General features: G+C 39.7%; 1 protein-coding gene across 1 annotated transcript; it reads left to right on the top strand.

Annotated features, from left to right (window-relative positions):
* The first annotated feature begins 882 nt into the window (after positions 1–882).
* On the top strand, positions 883–15536 carry LOC113453277 (vomeronasal type-2 receptor 26-like). Its single transcript, XM_087927667.1, has 5 exons — positions 883–1088; positions 5819–6110; positions 11909–12136; positions 13741–13867; positions 14641–15536. Exons 1-5 carry the CDS (start codon positions 883–885, stop codon positions 15534–15536), a joined length of 1749 nt encoding a protein of 582 aa, XP_087783793.1.
* The last annotated feature ends 4133 nt before the right edge of the window (positions 15537–19669 follow it).

Here is a 19669-nt window from a genome sequence, read left to right on the forward strand (position 1 = left end):
CATAGTCAAGATCTTTTTGAAGGGTAGCAGTATTGTCTGTGGTATTGAACAGATTTACATCATCAGCGAAAAGAATGCAGTTGCTCTTAATATGATCACAGACGTCATTTAGGTAGCGTATGAAGAGAGTTGGTCCTAGAACACTGCCTTGGGGACACCACTATTGACAGGTACAGAATTTGATAGGACACTCCCAATTTTGACATTTGTTGTCTGTTTGACAGGAATGCTTCTATATAGATATGTAGCTGTCCAGAGATACTTTAAGATTTTAGTTTTAGGAGTAGTTTGTCGATATGTGGGGGGCTTGAGAGTTCATGTTTACGTCAAAAATCTCTCTTGATGGTGGAATGTATCAAAATATTTCCTAAGGGTAGCCAATGAGCAATTTGTCGTGACTGACTTCTTGGCTCATCCTCAATCTTTCCATCTCACCTGTGACTTCTCTTAATGGGCAGCTGCTTTTTGAGACCCTTAGAGTTAAGAGAGAGAGAGATGGTGTCTCTACTTGCTGCCATTATCCAAATCATAGTGATTTATTTGTTGCCTTGGTGCTAAATCTCTAAAGACTTCCCCCCCACCCGCCCAAAAAACTTTCACACAAACACAGCCATCATATTACATCAGCTTTATTACTTAATCTCTTTGCACTGGAAAAACTTGGAAGACATCAATGCAGAAAGAGAGAAGCTTTGGGGGCTTTTAAGGACAGGCAGGGGTTGCATTTGCCCCCACCCCCATTTAAGACATTAAACCATTAGACTCTGGATTAGAAAACTTCTGAAGCTGCTGTTTTGGAAGAGGGTTTGGGTTCCTCCCCAACTCTTCATACACTTCTTCAAAAGAGACCCAGGGCTGGAGACTCAATCAGGGACACAAGTCATGTTGCTGCTTCTACTACTTCTGTGGCCCCCAGCAGCCTGGGGGAGTCCAAGAGCCAAATGCCTCCTGACTCTGAAGAGAGACAAGGTGGATCCCAACAACCATTACAGTCCAGGAGAGTTTCTCATTGGGGGCATCATCTTTGCAACGCAGGCTACCTTTCGACCATTAAGCTTCTACACAACCCCTGTGACTCAACCAAAACAGTAAGTTGATCTTCCTACACAGCTTTAGAGCCAGTCTGTCTCACACTGATTTCTAAAGTTCCAACCTCTTCTCTTACATTGAATGGATCTGCTCATTTTTCTCTCTCTCTGTCTCATTTCATGCTTGGGGATCCATTTTCCATCCTGTAGTTGATGAGCCTTCTTGGAAATTCTCCAATCCAATAATCAATAAAGATCTTTTGTTTTGTTTTTTTGACTTTGAAGAAGAAACATAAGATTTCCTTGACAGCATTGCTGGACTGTGGATGGAGAAGAGAGGGTGGTTCTTCACTTTTACCTCTTCCTTGCTAGATCAAGGAAACAACATGGGTACATAAAGAAAAGAAAGTTGAACAGAACAGAGCTGGAAGGACCTTGGAGGTCTTCTAATCCAGTGGTCGCCAACCAGTGGGCTGGGGACCACTGGTGGTCCATGAGAAAATTTTGGTGATCTGCAGAGAAATGTCACCTCCACAAAGACTCATTGCTGGTGGAGTTTGGGGGAGAGAAAAAAAGACTTCTGCTGCTTCTGCTGATTTCCTTGCACGAAGCCAAAAGTCTCTCTCTCTCTCTCTCTCTCTCTCTCTCTCTCTCTCTCTCCCACTGAGAATGGAGCTGGAGATAGTATCTTGCGATCCCAAATAAAGAATGATGGATCGATAGGAAAACTGAGTGTGGAATTTTCCTGCAGATTTTTTGGGAGATTTTCCCAGGGTCTCTGCTGCTTTCTGCAGAGACCCTGGGAAAACATCAGCAAGTTGCCATCAGTCAAAATTCATAGTAGTGGTCCACGGGATTTAAAATTATGAATTTGGTGGTCCCTGAGGTCCAAAAGGTTGGTGACCCCTGTTCTAATCCAACCCCATGTGCAAGCAGGAAACCCTATACCATTTCAGACAAATTGTTCTCCTTAAAAAACGTCCAATATTGAAGCAGCCGCAACTTCTGGAGGCAAGTTGTTCCACTGATCAATTGTTCTCACTGTCAGGAAATTTCTCCTTAGTTCTAAGTTGCTTCTCTCCTTGATTAGTTTCCACCCATTGCTTTTTATCCTACCTTCAGGTGCTTTGGAGAATAGCTTGACCCCCTCTTTATGGTAGCCTCTCAAATACTGGAATACTGCTATCATGTCCCCCTTTGTTCTTCTTTTCTCTAGACTAGACTAGAATAGAATTAGAGGTTTGTTATTCTTCTTTGTGGCAGCCCCTTTGATATTGGAACAGAGCTATCATGTCAATGCTATTGTGTAAAAGTTGCTTTTTTTTCTGTGGTAAAAATGAAATAACCTTTACAATGTTTATTCCCTACTAAAATTCACAAATTAAGCAAAAGAATCTCAGATCAGAATAGATTTTTCTTACATATATGAATCTAATTTAAGTGGAAGCCAGGCACCCTAATCGTACAATGATGTAAATATCACTTAAGTCTCCATTCCAGAAATGGCAATTTAAACATCTCCAGAAATTAATCATAGAATGACATGGCATGGCAGGGCAGGGCAGGGCAGGGCAGGGCAGGGCATGGCACAACACAGCACAGCATAGCACAGAACAGAATAGAATAGAATAGAGTGGATCTTGGAGGTCTTCTACTCCAGCTCCTACCCAGGCAGGGAACCCTATACCATCTCAGACAAATTGTTCTCCAATCTCTTCTTTAAGACCTCCAGTGTTGGAAATAAATTAAGTAAACTATAGTTATCTCGTTAAAATATGAATTAACAAAATTATAGATAAATGATTTTTTTTTAGTGATGATATTAGGTTATACAATTATTGATTGATAATATGAGCTATTATGTAATATAATTATACTAGTGACTAGGAAATGGATGCACAAAAAAAAGTGGTAAACCAATTGATGCACTGTATGTAAATTCATGAAGAAGGATATTTTTATGTTTTTTGTGGTATGTTTATGTTTATCTTGTTATGTATGCTTATGTTTATCTTGTTATTAAAAAAAAAAATTATAAAAAAAAACAGTTGGGAAAAGAGAACTTTCACAACGTCAAAGCATCCAACTGCAACAAAACCCATTTCCCATTACCAGCAGATATTGTGTCATTGTAGAGGAAATTGTCAACTAGCATTTTTAATGAAAACAGAATGGTAGTCGTCCAAAAAGAATCCTACTTGGGTGAGGAGTGATGTGATCTGAAACTTTAGAATAGCAAGGATCTGGGGAAGAATGGTAACAATAATATATATATATATATATATATATATATATATATATATATATATATATATATACACATTTTTATAGAGAGAGGGAAAAATTATTGCGAGACCATCTCGCACATGATCTTAGCATGCTGATCTTATGTCCAACCTGAAAGTTAACTTGAAGAGTTGCTTTGCAAAGTGAGATTGGTGGCATATATATTTAATCAATTAATAAATTAATAAACCTGCTCTACCATTTTGGTGGTGCATTGTTTGACTTAAAAAAAAAAAGACCTCCAGTGTTGGAGCACCTACAACTTCTGGAGCCAAGTTGTTCCACCGAATAATTATTCTAACTGTCAGGAAATTCCTTCTTAATTCTAGTTTGCTTTGCTCCTTGGTTAGTTTCCATCCTTTGTTTTGTGCCCTGCCTTCAAGTGCTTTGGAAAATAGGTTGACCCTCTCTTCTTTGTGCCTCTCAAATATTGGAAGAATGATAACCATGTCACCCCTACCCTTACCTTTCATTAAACTGGACATACCCAATTCCTGCAACCGTTCTTCATTTGGCTTAAACTCCAGGCCTCTAATTATCTTTGTTACTATTCTCTGTACTCTTTCTAGAGACTCAACATCTCTTTTATATCACTGGTAGTCAAAGCTGCTCATTGCTTGAGTGTGTTTGTGTGTTCATTAATGACTCTATATCTGAGAAGATAAGTAACCAAGGGGATGGAAAACACAAATGAAAACTAGTCTAAAATCTTAATTCAGCTACAGGGCTACTAACAACATCAGGAGTAAGCCAAAACATATCGGGGGGGGGGGGGACTTAAAGTTTAAACATCATGATGTGAAAAGTGCTACATTGAGAGTGTGGAATAAGTAGAGCTGGAGATACATTGGTGGAATTCAAATTTTTTTACTATCGGTTCTGTGGGTGTACTTGGTGGGCATGGTGTGGCTTAGTGGGTGTGACAGAAGTATACTGCAAAATCTCCATTCCCTCCCCACTCCCGGGGGAAGGTTATTGCAAAATCCCCATTCCCTCCCCACCCCACTAACCTGCTTTCCAGCTCCATTTTCCTGTGCAGGGCAACCAAAGAAGACCCAGCTGATCAGCTGAGACTCAATGGGAGGCACAGAATAGCTGGGGTTGGTGGGGCCAGTCAGGAGTGGTATTTGCCAGTTCTCTGAATGACTCAAGATTTCCGTTATCAGTTCTTCAAAACTGGTCAGAACCTGCTGAATACCATCTCTGTGGAGATACCTTTATGGGTTTCAGCATAAGAAATATTATATAGAATAGAAACAACAGATAGGAAAAATGGTTAACAAATTAAGATTTATTAACAAAGGAGGCTGAAGGAATTAAGATGAAATTGAGAACAATTGCTTGCAGAAAAATATAGTTTTCAATGATTCACATCTACACAGGTAAAAGAAATGTTTAATGTGGATCAAAAAACAATTGGGGTTGAAAAACAGAATTCAAAATTGAATTATGTATATATGGTGAAGATATAATGGCAAAAATGTATAAACTGTTTAAAAGATTTGAAACAGAAGAACGGGTTAAAGGATGCTAAACATTATAGTTTATTTCTTTTCACTCTCTCATTTCTTGCACTTTTTTCTTTCTCTCTTTATTTCTTTCCCTTTCTTTTTCTGATTAGCATTTTATTGTATGTAAACTTTATTAATAAATATTAATTTCAAAAAGGATAAGCTAAAGCTAATAACAACTAAATTCACTCAGACATAAGATGCATTCAATTTTTTTAAAAAAAAATAAAATATAAATTGAAAGTATCCAAGAATTCTCTTCAAATACATCAGTTCTTTGTTTGGATATTTGAAACAAACTATCCATATATATAATGAAACACCCCCAAAACTTCCAGCCAAGCTGGATTGAAAATATTTTTTATTTTTTTTATTTTATTGGTCAAACATATACAACATAACAAGTATAGGTATGAACATAAACAAGAACAAAGGGAGTAAATACAGATAAATGGGGACAGTAAGACAGGGATGGTAGGCACGCTGGTGCACCTATGCGTGCCCCTTTAAGGACCTCTTAGGAATGGGGTGAGGTCCACGGTAGACAGATTGAAGCTGTGAGGAGTTGAGGCTGTAACAATGGAGTCAGATAGGGCATTCTAGGCATTGACCACTCTGTTGCTGAAGTCGTATTTTCTGCAATCGAGTTTGGAATGGTTTACCTTGAGTTTGTATTGGTTGTTTGTCCATGTATTATTGTGATTGAGGCTGAAGAAATCGTTGACAGGTAAAATGTTGTAACTGACAATTTTATGTACTATGCTTAGATCGGAGAACTTTAAGACCTGAACTGAAGGACTTATTAAAGAAGTCGGCCTTTACAACTTCATTGCTACAATCTTCCCTGTTAGGCACTTTTAGGGGTGGGATAAGTCTTTAAGTTTGGCATTAACGAAATATTGTTAACAACAAATATTGCTGTAAAAAGATTGTAAACTGGTTATTATGGCTTCTAATATGTTGAATTATGTTCTAATGCATTCACACTTTCAGGATCACAGATTCAGAATATTCAAAAATGTTATCCTTCTTCTTTGCCATCCAAGACATCAACCAGAATCCCAAAATTCCATCCAATGTCACCCTGGGTTATAATATCTATGAAAATTATTTCAATGCCCAAATGACTTCAGAGAGTTTGCTGGACCTGCTTTCAGATGGGGAGGCCAATGTTCCCAACTATAGCTGTGGAAGGCAGAGAAACACAGTGGCCGTTCTTGAAGGGGCTGAGACTGGTATCTCCAACCAGATTTCGACCATGTTGGGCACCTACAAAATCCCACAGGTGTGTCTTTGCTGAGGAGACCATTTTAGTCAACGTTCAGTCAGATATCCTCTACTATAAATGAAGAGCAAAGTGTTATCATCAGAATTGCATGAATTAAGGATTAATTCATCATTAATTAATTATGAAGGTTCTATCTAGTGGGAGAGAAGAATCTGAGCAGAAACACCTCCTTCTTGGCAAATGTCCATTCTGTGTATCTCTCTTGGCTGTATACAAGAACACAATGTTCCACTGAAGTGAGTAGAGAAGCAATGAAGAGCAGAATGACCAGAGATGCCCCTACAAAAGCTTCTTCATTTCAGGGAGTAGAATAATTCCTTCATAAGGAATACCCATGTTTCCCCAAAAGTAAGACCCTGTCTTATTTTTTTGCCAACAAAAAAAGTACTAGGTCTTATTTTGGGGGGATGCCATCTAACCTCACTTGAGCGCATCACCCCCGGCCTCCTTTTTGCTGTTAGAGGCCTTCAGGAATTTCTTTTTCTGCAGCCGGCAAGGCTATCCTGAAGGCCTCTGCAGCTGATCACAGAGCTCTGGATCGATCCAGAGCTTTGTTATCAGCTACAGATGCCTTCAGGAAAGCCTTGCCAGCCTTGCCGGATGCAGAAGAAATGGACTGGCGAGGCAGATGTTGGGGTGTGCGAGGCCTGGGTATAACTCTACAAAGGTAAGTAGTAGGGCAGCTCCACACACCCCCATCTCCACCCTAGCTTAATTTTTACCTGTGCACTCTGGAGTGGGTGGGATCTTAATTAAGGCTTATTGAGTGGGGGGTAGGACTCATATTGGGCATACGTGTAAAAATCAAGCTAGGACTTACTTTCAGTGTAGATTGTGTTTTTTGAGGGAAACAGGGTAGATGTTTGGCTTTACGGGCCTCAAATAAAATAGTGCCTCCTTTTATTTTCTGTTTCAGATCAGTTACAGTTATTTTTCCCAGATTTTGAGTGACAAAACTCAGTTTCCTTTTTTCTACTCAGTGCTCCCTGCGGAAGGAACCCTATACCCAGGGATGGTCAAGCTGCTCCTCCATTTCAGGTGGACTTTGGTGGGTCTGATTGCTCCAGACACTGAGAATGGACAAAGTTTCATGAGGACATTGACTGCCATGCTGATAAGGAATGGCATTTGTCCAGTTTTATCACAAACCTTTCCCAGAACCTTTCAGAAACTGATTTTAAATTTGGAGTCGTTCCACAATTGGAGACAAGTGAACATTTTTATTTTCAATGCAGATTATACTTCAATCAAAACAGGGTTTGATATTTTAATTAGGATCTATGAATCTTTTACTGAATCTCTTAGAGGAAAACTCCTGCTCACCACAATCCGCTGGGACTTCACTATTTATTTGATGGAGGAGGATTTTCCCCTTCGATACATCCATAGCACTTTTTCCTTCTTAATGAGCAACATTAAACTGCTAAGCTCTCGTAAATTTTGGAAGTTATATTTTTCTGCAAGACGCTTCGCCAGGAACTCCTTCCTGTGTTCCTACATCAAAGATGCCTTTTCGGTGAAAGATTTTCGACGGTGTAGACAGACAGAAGAACTGGAGGCTATGGGGAAGGAGGAGATTCATCAGATCCTGACTCTGGATAACTATTTCATTTATAACACAATTTGGGCTGTGGCACGGGCCTTGAATGCAGCTTATTTATCCAGATCTAGATCCAGGTAGACAATATTCAAAGATGGTAAAAACCTGAAAACTCCAATGTTGAAATCATGGCAGGTATTTCTTTTCTATTTCTTGCTTTCCCTTTTGCATCTGTTTCACTCCGCTCATTTATTTTGCAATGTATTCTTTCTATTTTATTCTACGTATTTTCTATGACTTTTTTTTTTTTTTGCAAGCAAGAATACTATGGTGGCCAGCACAGTCTAATAAAAATATGGTTTGGCTTAGCCATCTAATACAGGTAATCCTCGACTTACAACCACAATTGAGCCCAAAATTTATGTTGCTAAGTGAGAAATTTGTTAAGTGAGCCTTGCCAAATTTTGAGACCTTTTGTCAGCATCCCAGAAAACCTCCACTCCAACAAATAACTCCGAGACAGACATCCTGTGATTAAAAAACACATGAACAATATAGAAGAGCTTTAATATGAAACTTTTGCAAAAGGGAATTCTGCTCATGGCAGAAGACATTTTCCCCAGGAAGTCTGGGGTTTATATACAGGTTCAAATATACAGTCTCTGCCCCTTTCCAGGGTTCACAGTCTATCCAAGCTACATATCTCCCTACGCCACACCCCTGTTATTGTAGCGTAACACCTGTTTCCTTGTCCTTGGAAACTACCCTCGTTCTCATGGCTTGTCTTCCTGTTATGGTCCTGTTATGATCACTTGTAATAATTAGATCATTAACCAATTCCTTTCTGGTCAGGATAACCTAGTATCTCCTTCTCATATCCTTAAGCCAAAAAGTACAGACCTGCCATTACTTTAGAACATAAAGAGTTACAAAACAGTACATATTTATTAGATATAGTTATATAGCTATAGACTGTCCAATATTCATTTTGCAGTTCAAATATCAGATAAACATTGATTCCCTTCTGTTCTTCATTTTCTCAGGTGTAAGTCATAATATGTAATTTCTACATATCACACATCCTCTCAGAAGTTCTGTTTTATTTGGATAGTAAACTGGCACATCTGGGGAATCCCGAATCTGAAAATTCTGGGATTCCTTGCAATAAGTAAAAACTGCACCCCCACCCCCTGCACCCCTCATACCCCAATCACCACCCTTCCCAACTTGAGATGACCTCTCAACCAGGTGCAGAAATAAGATGACCTTGACTTAGAAGAAGAATGCTGTTATGTCTAACCACATACACTCCAAGAAATTCCCCCTCCCATTTTCCCAGGCTCAAGAATGTGGCAGTGTGGAAGCGTCTGGTGCTAATATGGCTTCCAAAGCTGATACCTTTCTTGCCACATTTTTAAGTAAATCACTGCAGTTCTTAAATTAGCCACATAGTTGTTAAGGAAATCTGGCTTCCCCAGGGACTTTGCTTGTTAGAAAGTGGTAAAAGGTGATCACATGATCCTGGGACACTGCAACCATCATAAATATGAGTCAGTTGTCAAGCATCTGAATGGAAATCACATGACCAAGTAGTACAGGGGATGCTGCAATGGTCATAAGTGTGAAAAATGGACATAAGTTATCTTTTCAGTGCTGTTGTAACTTTGAACGGTCACTAAGCAAACTTTTGTAAGTTGAGGACTACCTGTACTTCTGACCCCTTCACTTCTCAAGCTACCATTCTGTCCAAGGGTAGCATTTGCCCCAAATGTCTATGAAGATTCTCAATCATGGTTGTCCAATGGTTTGAAATGGGGGGGGGGAGGTTCAAAGTGGCAATCTACATTAAGATTGAACAGCCCCCTTGTCAACTAAAACATATTTCTCTGGTCTTTAGAGTTGCCAGCAGAAAGGGAGGGGTGAAAGTAGTGCATTCCTTATATGCTTCAGATAATTGCTAGGCAGCCAAAGCTGTTGGCGCGCAAGATTATTACTGGAGAATATGATTGATGACACTTGGCTATGGATGTGTCCCTTTGGAGAATATACATCCAGGGGTGGGAGGAAGACCAGGGTCAAGGGTGAAATGAATGATGTGTCTTAGTGTTGGCTGCACCCAGGTAACGCCGACATGGTCATTCCTAATAAATCTTTTTTTTTTTTTAACTCTGAGAGATGTGGCTAGAGACTTAAGATTTGAATGGGGGTGGATTTGTCAGAGCCCTGACACCCCTCTCATCAAAGGGGTAGAGATGGGGGTGGAATGAAAATTTTAAACTACTGGTTCTGTGGGCATGGCTACTTGGGTGTGGTCATGTGACTGGATGGGCATGGGTTGGGTTTTTTTTTTTTTTTTGCTTACTGGGCCTCAGTGAAGCCTCCAAGGAGCAAAAACATGGGGGGAACGGGTGCTGCACACCCCCTCGCATCCTGTTTTTGCTCCCAGGAGGCTTCCCTGAGGTGCAAGAGGCAAATAAAATAAAATAAAATATTTTTTTGCCTACTGGGCCTCAGGGAAGCCTCCTGGGCAAAGCAGTACAACAGCGAGGGAGGGATCAGCTGTGCTGTGTGATTTAGATTAGCTAGAAAATCGCGCAGCACAGCTGATCTTTGGAAAACAGCTGATGGTCAGGGAAAAAAAGAAAATACCTTGAACTTCGGAGTGAACCAGTTTGCTCCCAGCTGATCTTCAGAGCTACTGGTTGGGGTGAACCAGGCCAAACTGGTAGAATCCCTCCCCTGGTAGAGATACGATGTCCTGTTTACAACACAGTCCTTGCAGTAGTTCCAAGAAGGTTCCACATCCATTTGCACCATTCAGGTGACCCTGAAGGCACAGATCAACCTCCAAGTGGCCTCAATGGTGCCCAGAAAGAGTGCTAATGACCAAATATCTGCAGGGTATTCTACATCATTGCCAGAACTGAAGAAGCTTCTTGAATGAGAAAGGAAATGTCTTCACGCAAAAACAAAGGAAGTTGCCTTTTGGAAAAATACCTAGGGGACATATGCCCCAAATTGATGTCCTTCCTTGGCTAAGAACCTCTTTGATTCTTCTTTCCCTGCTCTGAAGGTGACCCTCAATAGCATCAGGGTAATCAAAGGCCTTCTTCAAGCAGTAGCAAATGGAGGAACATCTTTAGGCTAAGGAGCTAAGTAAACTGACGCAAGGTCTGAAGATAAAGTGTTGGACTGGGAAAACTGATAGAAGAACCAAGACTAAAGAATGTTCCATAAAACTGCAAGCAGGTGACCTTAACTGCAGGGGTGGGATTCTACCAGTTCAGACTGGTTCAGGAGAACTGGATGTTAAAGTTACATCTGGTTTGCTGAACTGGTATTTCAACAGACTGGCTGGCCTCTCCCACTATGCCCCACTCCTCCCAGGAGTCTACATGTGATGCAGGCCTCCAGATCCTTGGGAGGGTGAAAAACGGCCTTCCCAGAAGTACCGGAAGTCATGAAATGGACCTGTTTCCAGCGGGCCTCTAGAACCTGGAGGAGGCCATTTTCACCCTACCAGAGGCCCAGGGGAGGCCTCTGGGCCCTTGGGAGGGAGAAAAGGGCCTCCCTGGGCTCTGGAGGCCCACCAGAAGCTGGGAACAGGAATTTCTGGTAGGCCATGCCCACCATGGCCAGCCCATCTAGCAACCAGGCAGCAAACCAGTTGCTGGGATTTTTGAATCCCACCGTGCTTAACTGGTAAAAGAAATAATCCTTTACAGTGAAGATCTGAGGTCTATCCTCCATTCCAAGTCACCCATCTATGACCTCAATGAATTTAATAAGCATAGCATACTAGTAGAACAAAGGCACCCATAGTAATCCTCAAAGCAAGCCAAGATACTTCTCATAATGTGCTGTCTATAGATCTGCAAACTCTTGTTTACAGTACTGGTTCATTGTAGGAAATTTTTATGTCATTTTGGCTTCAGTGGCAGATTTTTTCTAGTGTGCTTGTGCACAATTCCTTTAGGGTTTTAAATTTGGACCTCAATAGCACACCGGCAGGTTTGCTAGATTTCCCACTGGTTTTCCAAACTCAGCAGTGAGAATTGTTAATGGAAAGAGACAAATGATATCTGTTCACCATATTGGTTTTGAAAGGAATTGCAAGTTACTTGAGATATTTTACACAGTTTTATTCTGTGTTACACCTCAGTATATTTCCTTCATCCCAGTTCAAATGTAAGGGTCCTTGTTGTAGAGATTTTTATGTCCTTTGTAACATCACCCATTTTCTCTTCTATTCCAGCTTCATTCTTTCCTTCAGACTTCTCAGTTTTATAATAATTGCATCAATGGGGTGTATTTGAATGAGAAAGGAGAGCTGGTAGCAGACCTTGCCATTATAAACTGGATCATTTTAGCCAATGGATCTGTCAGCAGAGTGATATTTGGGGATCTAGAAAGACCAGGATTCTTGGATGTGAAATTTACAATCAAGGAAACAGCTCTTGCAAGGATGGAACTGTTGAAGAAGGTGGAGGAAAAGTTTCATTCAGCTCTTTCTGAAAGTTTTACCAAGAGGATTCCACTGTCAGGACAGGGACAGAAATAGGTTTCCTTATTTATTTATTTGTTTGTTTGTTTATTTATTTATTTATTTATTTTTATCAAGAAGAATAAAATGCAAAATGGAAAAACAGAAAAACATACATCTAACACTAATATTAACACAACAACAAAAATGTGTAGAAAAAGGGGGAAATGACTCAAAGATCAAATAAATTTAACATTAAACATAAAGAATCCATCCCAAGGTTGACTGACCTTCCGAGGTCAGTAAAATGTGGACCCAGTTTGTTGGGGGCAATATGCCAACTCTGTGAACCGCTTAGAGAGGCCTGCAAAAGCATTGTAAAGTGGTATATAAGTCTAAGTGCTATTGCTATCCCAGCTAGTTGCTGAAACAAACAACTAATAAATTCTCCTCCCCTTTGCACAGTGGGTCTATAAAATTGTAAGCTTTCCCATCCCTATTTAACAAAAATACTATATTAAATAAACAGATATTTCAGGTGAGATCTTTATCTGATATTCAAATCGACCCAATATCTGTTCATAATATATATGTAAAAGATAATAAAAAACAGTCAACAGCTTAGCCCAATAATCTTCAAATCCCTCTGTTAATCATCCATTATTGTATTTAACATGTAGAAAGTCTACAGTTAAGCTAACTAGTCCATTGTTTCTAATCAAAGCAATTGGTTTCACCATCTCTGCTAATTCAATTTTAAAATCCATTCTTTAACAGTTGTCATAATTTTCCTTTCAAGTGCTTGGCAAGTACAATCTTCACTGTGGTCACCATTTGCGGATTTTGTCTCTATGTCAACTCATAAAACATTCCTATGCCTGTTTTCAAATTGCCATAAACAAAGGGGGGGAATCTGAAGGAGCATTATGGCAGTTGCACCCTTATCTTTAAAAGATTGTAGTTAGACTACTGGATCTTCTGCCCGCAAAAATCCTTCATTGGAGAACATGATTGATGACACTCAGCCCATGAACGTGCTTCATTGGAGAATCTGATTTATGATACACCCAGGGGAGAGGGGGAAACAGGATCACAGGTGACTGTAAATTATGTATTCCAGAGTTGGCTTCATTTAGGTTAATGCTGACATGTTGCTCCTAATAAATCTTTTGAATCTTTTTGAAGCTTGGCTCGAGGCTCATGACTTAATTAGGGCAATCACTGGAATCCTGACACTCTATTTTCCAAAGCAGTCAACAACTTTGGTTAGATGTTCCGTGATCCATGAGAAATGCATTCCTTAACTATTCCAGTTGATTGTTTATCCGTGAATTAAATCACGAGGCAATGTGATTTATTTCACCAAGGCAGGGAATCCCTCCAAATTTCCCTCGAGCATACAAATTGAGAATTTAAAGTAAATTTGTACTGTGGGAAGAATTACAAGAGAAAATAAATAGGAAACAAGAGGTTTGATGAGTTCCTGGTTGTTCAAAGGCTTCAAATTTAGCAAAGCTAAGCCTGGGGATTCCCAAACCTTTCTCCCTTTTGCTATTTTTCCAAAATAAGCTCATTTTCAGTGTACTCTTCCTCTCTCTATTCAGCCCCTGCCTCTTTCCAGGTGTGTGGAAAGCTGTCCTCAAGGATTCATGAAGGTGGCTCAGGAAGGGAAGCCCATCTGTTGCTACAACTGTCGTCCATGTGCAGAAGGAACCATCTCCACCAAGGAAGGTGGGTGACAGAAGAAGAAAGAGCAGACTTTCAGGAAGGCCATATACCCTGACCCATGAAAGTGCATTTTGAAAGACAGCTTTTTTAAAAAAAACTTTATAAATTTATTTCATAGTGAATTATACAAAAACATATTGAGGCTAAACTGAGAGAGGACATTAAATGATACAGTACAAGAGAGGCTTGACCATTATGAAAGATGTGGCATATCTTGTTCTTTATAATTACAATGAAATTTTCAGTGAAAGAGAGGCTCAAGATCCAGAAGGAGTTTGACAGATTTGAAAACTGAGCCCTAGACAAGGAAAAATTCAGGAACACCTTTTGATATCATCACACCGTATCTAGCTCATCCTGAAAGCAGCTTCACCTACCTTTGTTTGTTCTTTGGAAAAAGTAGTGTTTTTCATGTGTGCTGACAGATGTACTTTATTCCATTGTAGAAAGGGGGCTCCTTCATCCTCCAAAACACTGACAAAGGCTGTAGTTCAATTTTCAACAGGTCCAGCAGTGTAAAACTAAAATGGTGGACCTTTCTCCTTTCCTTGGTATCTCCCTCCCACCCTCCTTCTCTCTCGATAATTTCACAGATGAAATCATGACATTAAAAAAAGAGAAAAGAATAACATTAAGAACTTCTAGCTGGAGGGAAATGAAGAAATGCATTGACTTCATCCACACAAAATCATTCCCTCCAACCATAGTTTCACCCACAAAATATACCTCATCGAAGGACATGTTTTATGGTTGATTCTACTCTTGCTCTTTTTCAGATGCAGAACAATGTACCAAATGTTCAGAAGATCAACATCCAAACAGCAATCGAGACCACTGTATTCCAAAAATTATGAACTATCTTTCTTATAAGGAAAATCTGGGGATCATCCTGACTTTCATTGCCTTGTTCCTCTCTTTAACCACAGGCTTTGTCTTGGGAATCTTCATTAAATACCTGGAAACACCAATTGTCAAAGCCAACAACCGGGATCTCTCCTACATCCTCCTGATCTCCCTCATATTTTCCATGTTGACCACTTTCTTCTTTATTGGCCATCCACAGAGAGTGACCTGCCTCCTCCGACAAGCAGCTTTCAGTGTCATCTTCTCAATAGCCATTTCTTCAATTTTGGCCAAAACAATCACAGTGGTATTTGCTTTCTTGGCCACAAAACCAGGGAATAAAATGCAGAGATGGCTCGGGAAGAGCTTTGCTAATACCATCATCCTTTCTTGCTCTGGTGTCCAAGTTGTCATCTGCCTCATCTGGTTGAGCATCTTTCCTCCATTTCCTGACACTGACATGCATTCCCAACCTAGAGAGGTCATCATACAATGCAATGAAGGCAGTATCACCATGTTCTACTCTGCCCTTGGGTACATGGGTTTTCTTGCTACTGTTTGTTTCACAGTGGCTTTCCTGGCCAGGAATCTACCTGGAGCTTTTAATGAAGCCAAGTTGATCACCTTCAGCATGCTGGTCTTTTGCAGTGTTTGGGTGTCCTTTGTGCCTGCTTACCTGAGTACCAAAGGGAAGTACATGGTGGCTGTGCAGGTCTTCTCCATCTTGGCTTCAAGTGCTGGCCTACTGGGCTGCATCTTCTTCCCCAAGTGCTACATCATTGTGCTCAAACCAGATCTGAATACCAAAGAACAAATGATGTTGAAATAAAATATACATGACTTTATGGATATCTCTTTTTCTATTCTCTATTTAGCAATTGCGTAGTACAGTAATAGACAAATCAACTAGATTTGGTAGAAATCATATTGATAGATAAATGTAATGGACTATCATTTGTAATGAATATTTTCTCTTGTTTTTAATCCAAAACCATATATATGAATAATATAAAAAGAAAGGAAAGGAAAATGAAATAAAAAAGCAATAAAGGAACTAAAATTATACATTGTTTATTTATAGATCATGTAGAAAATATATTGTATGTGTGTGTGTGTGTGTGTGTGTGTGTGTGTGTATGTATGTATGTATGTATGTATGTATGTAATGATAACTATTTGAATAAAACTGACTACATTTCATTGTAATCATCACAACATAATCTAAGCTTGTAGGCTATTCATAACTTTCTAATTTTGAATGACAAGCCTCTTTTTAATGGAAAATCTATTTAATAAGGTGTATAATTCCAAAGAATATGTCAAACAACCTTATCCCCTGTCTTCTTTGCAAATGGAAGAAGCACAAAGAATTGTTGTATTTTAGATAATTGCCAATAAACATTAGCTTGTTGTTAAATTGTTTCTTACATCTAAGGGTCTTGTAAATAAAACCCAGTTAATCTTCTTCCAAGCACACTCAAACCTGTACGATCCAATCTGAGTCAATCACTGGGATCAGAGGTTTATTCTTCCAAGCATTCGGTGCTCATCCTCAGGGAACTTCTGACTCTCCACACTCAAAGTTGTTCTGCACTGTAACCCTCAACATTGTTACTATGCACAATGATATATTTCAAAAAATGAAAAATGGATGGACATGATGAACACTAAGAGATGTCCTCTTCCAGATGACATGTCGCCATAGCTGACAGATTCTCTTTTATCAGAATAACAGAGTTGGAAGGGACCTTGGAGATCTTCTAGTCCAACCCCCTGCTCTTGCAGGAAACTTTATACCATTTCAGGCAAATGGTTGTCCAATCTCTTCTTTAATACTTCCAGTGTGTTCTATTCAAGCTTAACCTCACTCTCATCTTTCTATATTACCAAGCAATGAAATAAATAGTGAATATTATTTAAAATTGAATGAGAGTCAAACTTAGAATTACTAGTCAAAAGCCTTTTAAAGCAGTGGTTGCCAACCAGTGAGCCGGGGACCACTGGTGGTCCATGAGAAAATTTTGTGGGTCAGCAGAGAAATGTCACCCTCAAAGAAATTAATTCTGCTTGCGTGGGAATACAGGGCTGCACCACCCACATGGCCTGCAGGAACACAAGGCTTGCATTGCGAACAACACGAGGTAGTGAGGGGGGGGGAAAGGGCAGAGGCGGGGAGCTTGCCCCACTTTCCTCACGTGCCTTGCCTGGCCACTAGGTTGTTTCTGCTTCTTTCTTCTTCTGCTTTTGGCTGCATGCAAGGAAAGCAGCAAGAGTCTTTCTTTCTCTCCCCCAAATTCTGCCAGATATGAGTCTTTGGGACCCTGCAAGACATCCTGCTCCAAGATGCTGCACCGGCAAAGACTCATTTTTGGTGGAGTTTGAAGGACAGGAAGAAAGACTTCCGCTGCTTCTGCTGCTTTCCTTGCAAGAAGTCAAAAGTCTCTCTCTCTCTCTCTCTCTCTCTCTCTCTCCCTCCCTCCCTCCCTCCCTCCCCCGAGAACATAAATGACCTTTGTGATCACCTTATAAGCAACTGTGCCCTCTTCACTGATGAGGTTAAAATATTCAATGCTGCCGACAATGCTACTGTTCTTCAAAGTGACCTTGATCATGTGTCTGAATGGTCAAACATTTGGCAACTCCAAATCTCAACCAACAAATGCTTTGTTCTACACATTGGTAAAAAAAACCAGTACACTAAATACAAGCTAGGCAGATATGACTGTGTTGATGACCCTCTCTCTATCAAAGACCTTGGAGTACTCATATCAAATGACCTAGGCACCAGAGCTCACTGCAAAGGCATTTCCAAAAAACATACAAAACATACAAAACCTTTGCTAGACCAATACTCAAATACAGCTCATCTGTCTGGAATCTGCACTGTATATCAGACATTAATACAATTGAGTGAGTCCAGAAGTACTTCACGAGAAGAGTACTACACTACTTTGCTCGCAGCAGAATACCCTACACCACCAGGCTTGAAATTTTGGGCTTGGATAACCTTGAACTACACCACCAATGGTTGGACTTAGGCGTAGTACACAACATTATCTGCTACAATGTCCTACCAGTCAATGACCACTTCAGCTTCAACCACAACAATACAGGAGCGCACAACAGATATAAAATCAATGTTAACTGCTCCAAATGATTGCAGAAAGTACAAATTCAGCAACAGAGTGGTCAATGCCTGGAATGCACTACCTGACTCTGTTGTTACACCCTCTAACCCCCACTCCTTTACCCTTACACTATCTACTATTGCACTCACCCCATTCCTAAGTGGTCTGTAAGGAGCGTGCATAAGTGCACCATTGTGCCTACCGTCCCTGTCCTATTGTCCCCATTTATTTATACCTATTTCCTGTGTACATACTCATATTTATTATTATACCTATTATCTTGTAAGTGATTGACAAATCAAATAAATCAAATATCTTCCTCAGAGATGGGACCCACAACATTCCCTGCCTCCCCACTCTGATGGGTTGGGTAGAAGTGACTGGCGAGAGATGTTCCCTCAGATAACCTGGTCCTAAGCCATGAATCAAATCTATAAATCTGTAGCATGAACAACTTTCTCCAAGAATTATTTATTTTGAGCATGCTAGAAATTCAACAAGAACCTCAAATTTTATGACCTATATCCAAGTCAGCAGTTCTTTGTATTGATTCTACTGCCTGAAAACTTAGTATGATTAAAGGACACTAGTGAAGGGATCCAAGCTCTATTAACCATGATTCAAATTAGAGCCATGGTGGAACAGTGGTTAGAATGCAGTATTGCAGTATTCTGCCCACTGCAAGGAGTTTGATCCTGACCAGCTCAAGGTTGACTCACCTTTCTATCCTTCTGAAGTCAATAAAATGTGGTCCCAGATTGTTGGGGGCAATATGCTAACTCTGTAAATTGATTAGAAAGGGCTATAAAACACTGTGAAGCAGTATATAAGTCACTTAATGTAAGTCAGTTAATTGTATATCCTTGAGATTAAGCCCAGCTCATTTTTCTCCAAGCTCAAATCTGCATATGTCTAAAATCTTTAATTTTCACATTTCTTAGGAAGTCAAGAAGTCAAGTCCCTTTGATTGCTGAGGACTTCATGGGGATGTTTCCTGCAGGTTTCTAATTGACTCTCCTCAAATGTTTACTATTATTGTTGGGGGCAATATGCTGACCCAGTAAACCACTTAGAGAGGGCTGTAAAGCACTGGGAAGGGGTATATAACTCTAAGTGCTATTGCTATTATTTTATATTCATATTACTTCTTATCTTTATTCTATTACTAGTCAAATCCAACTCTGCTTACCTTCTAAGCTTAAACCAAGTTAGTTCAAACACCTAAAAGAAACCCCCCAAAAAGCATTTTTTCACACTTGGCCAATAAAGAATTCTATTCTATTCCATTAAAAAAATTCAATAATATAAGAAGTCCAGTAAAAATATTAAAATACAATCACATCTCAATTCATGTTGGAATGAATTCTTCGCTATAAAGATTAGAAGATTAAAACTTTATTGGCATTGTACAAGTACAACGAAACTGTGGATGCACCCCAGCAACTGTTCGCAGTACAATAAAACCAAAGCACTTAAAAATGAAGATAAGAAAGATAGAGTACCCATGTCTCCATTTGCAATTTGAGAGTACAATATCTACGAATATACACAAAATATACATCCAACAATGACTGTAACACTTAGCTGAGTATAATACACAAGAGATGGATTGTACTGTAATATGCTATTATACAACTGAATTGGGTATTGAGATTTCACATTTTTTGACATCTTAATGAGGTAGTGACTTTGTGTTTATTTGTGGTTTGGATGGCCCAGGGAAAGAAACTATTTGTTAGTCTAGTGGTGTGGGATTTTATTGACTTAAAACGCCATCCAGACGGCAGCAGGTCAAAAAGATAATCGCCAGTGTGTGAGGGGTCTTCTATAATGG

This window comes from Pseudonaja textilis, chromosome 2, assembly GCF_049901715.1.
Source record: "Pseudonaja textilis isolate UNSWEBS1 chromosome 2, rPseTex1.2, whole genome shotgun sequence".
Lineage (NCBI taxonomy): Eukaryota > Metazoa > Chordata > Lepidosauria > Squamata > Elapidae > Pseudonaja > Pseudonaja textilis.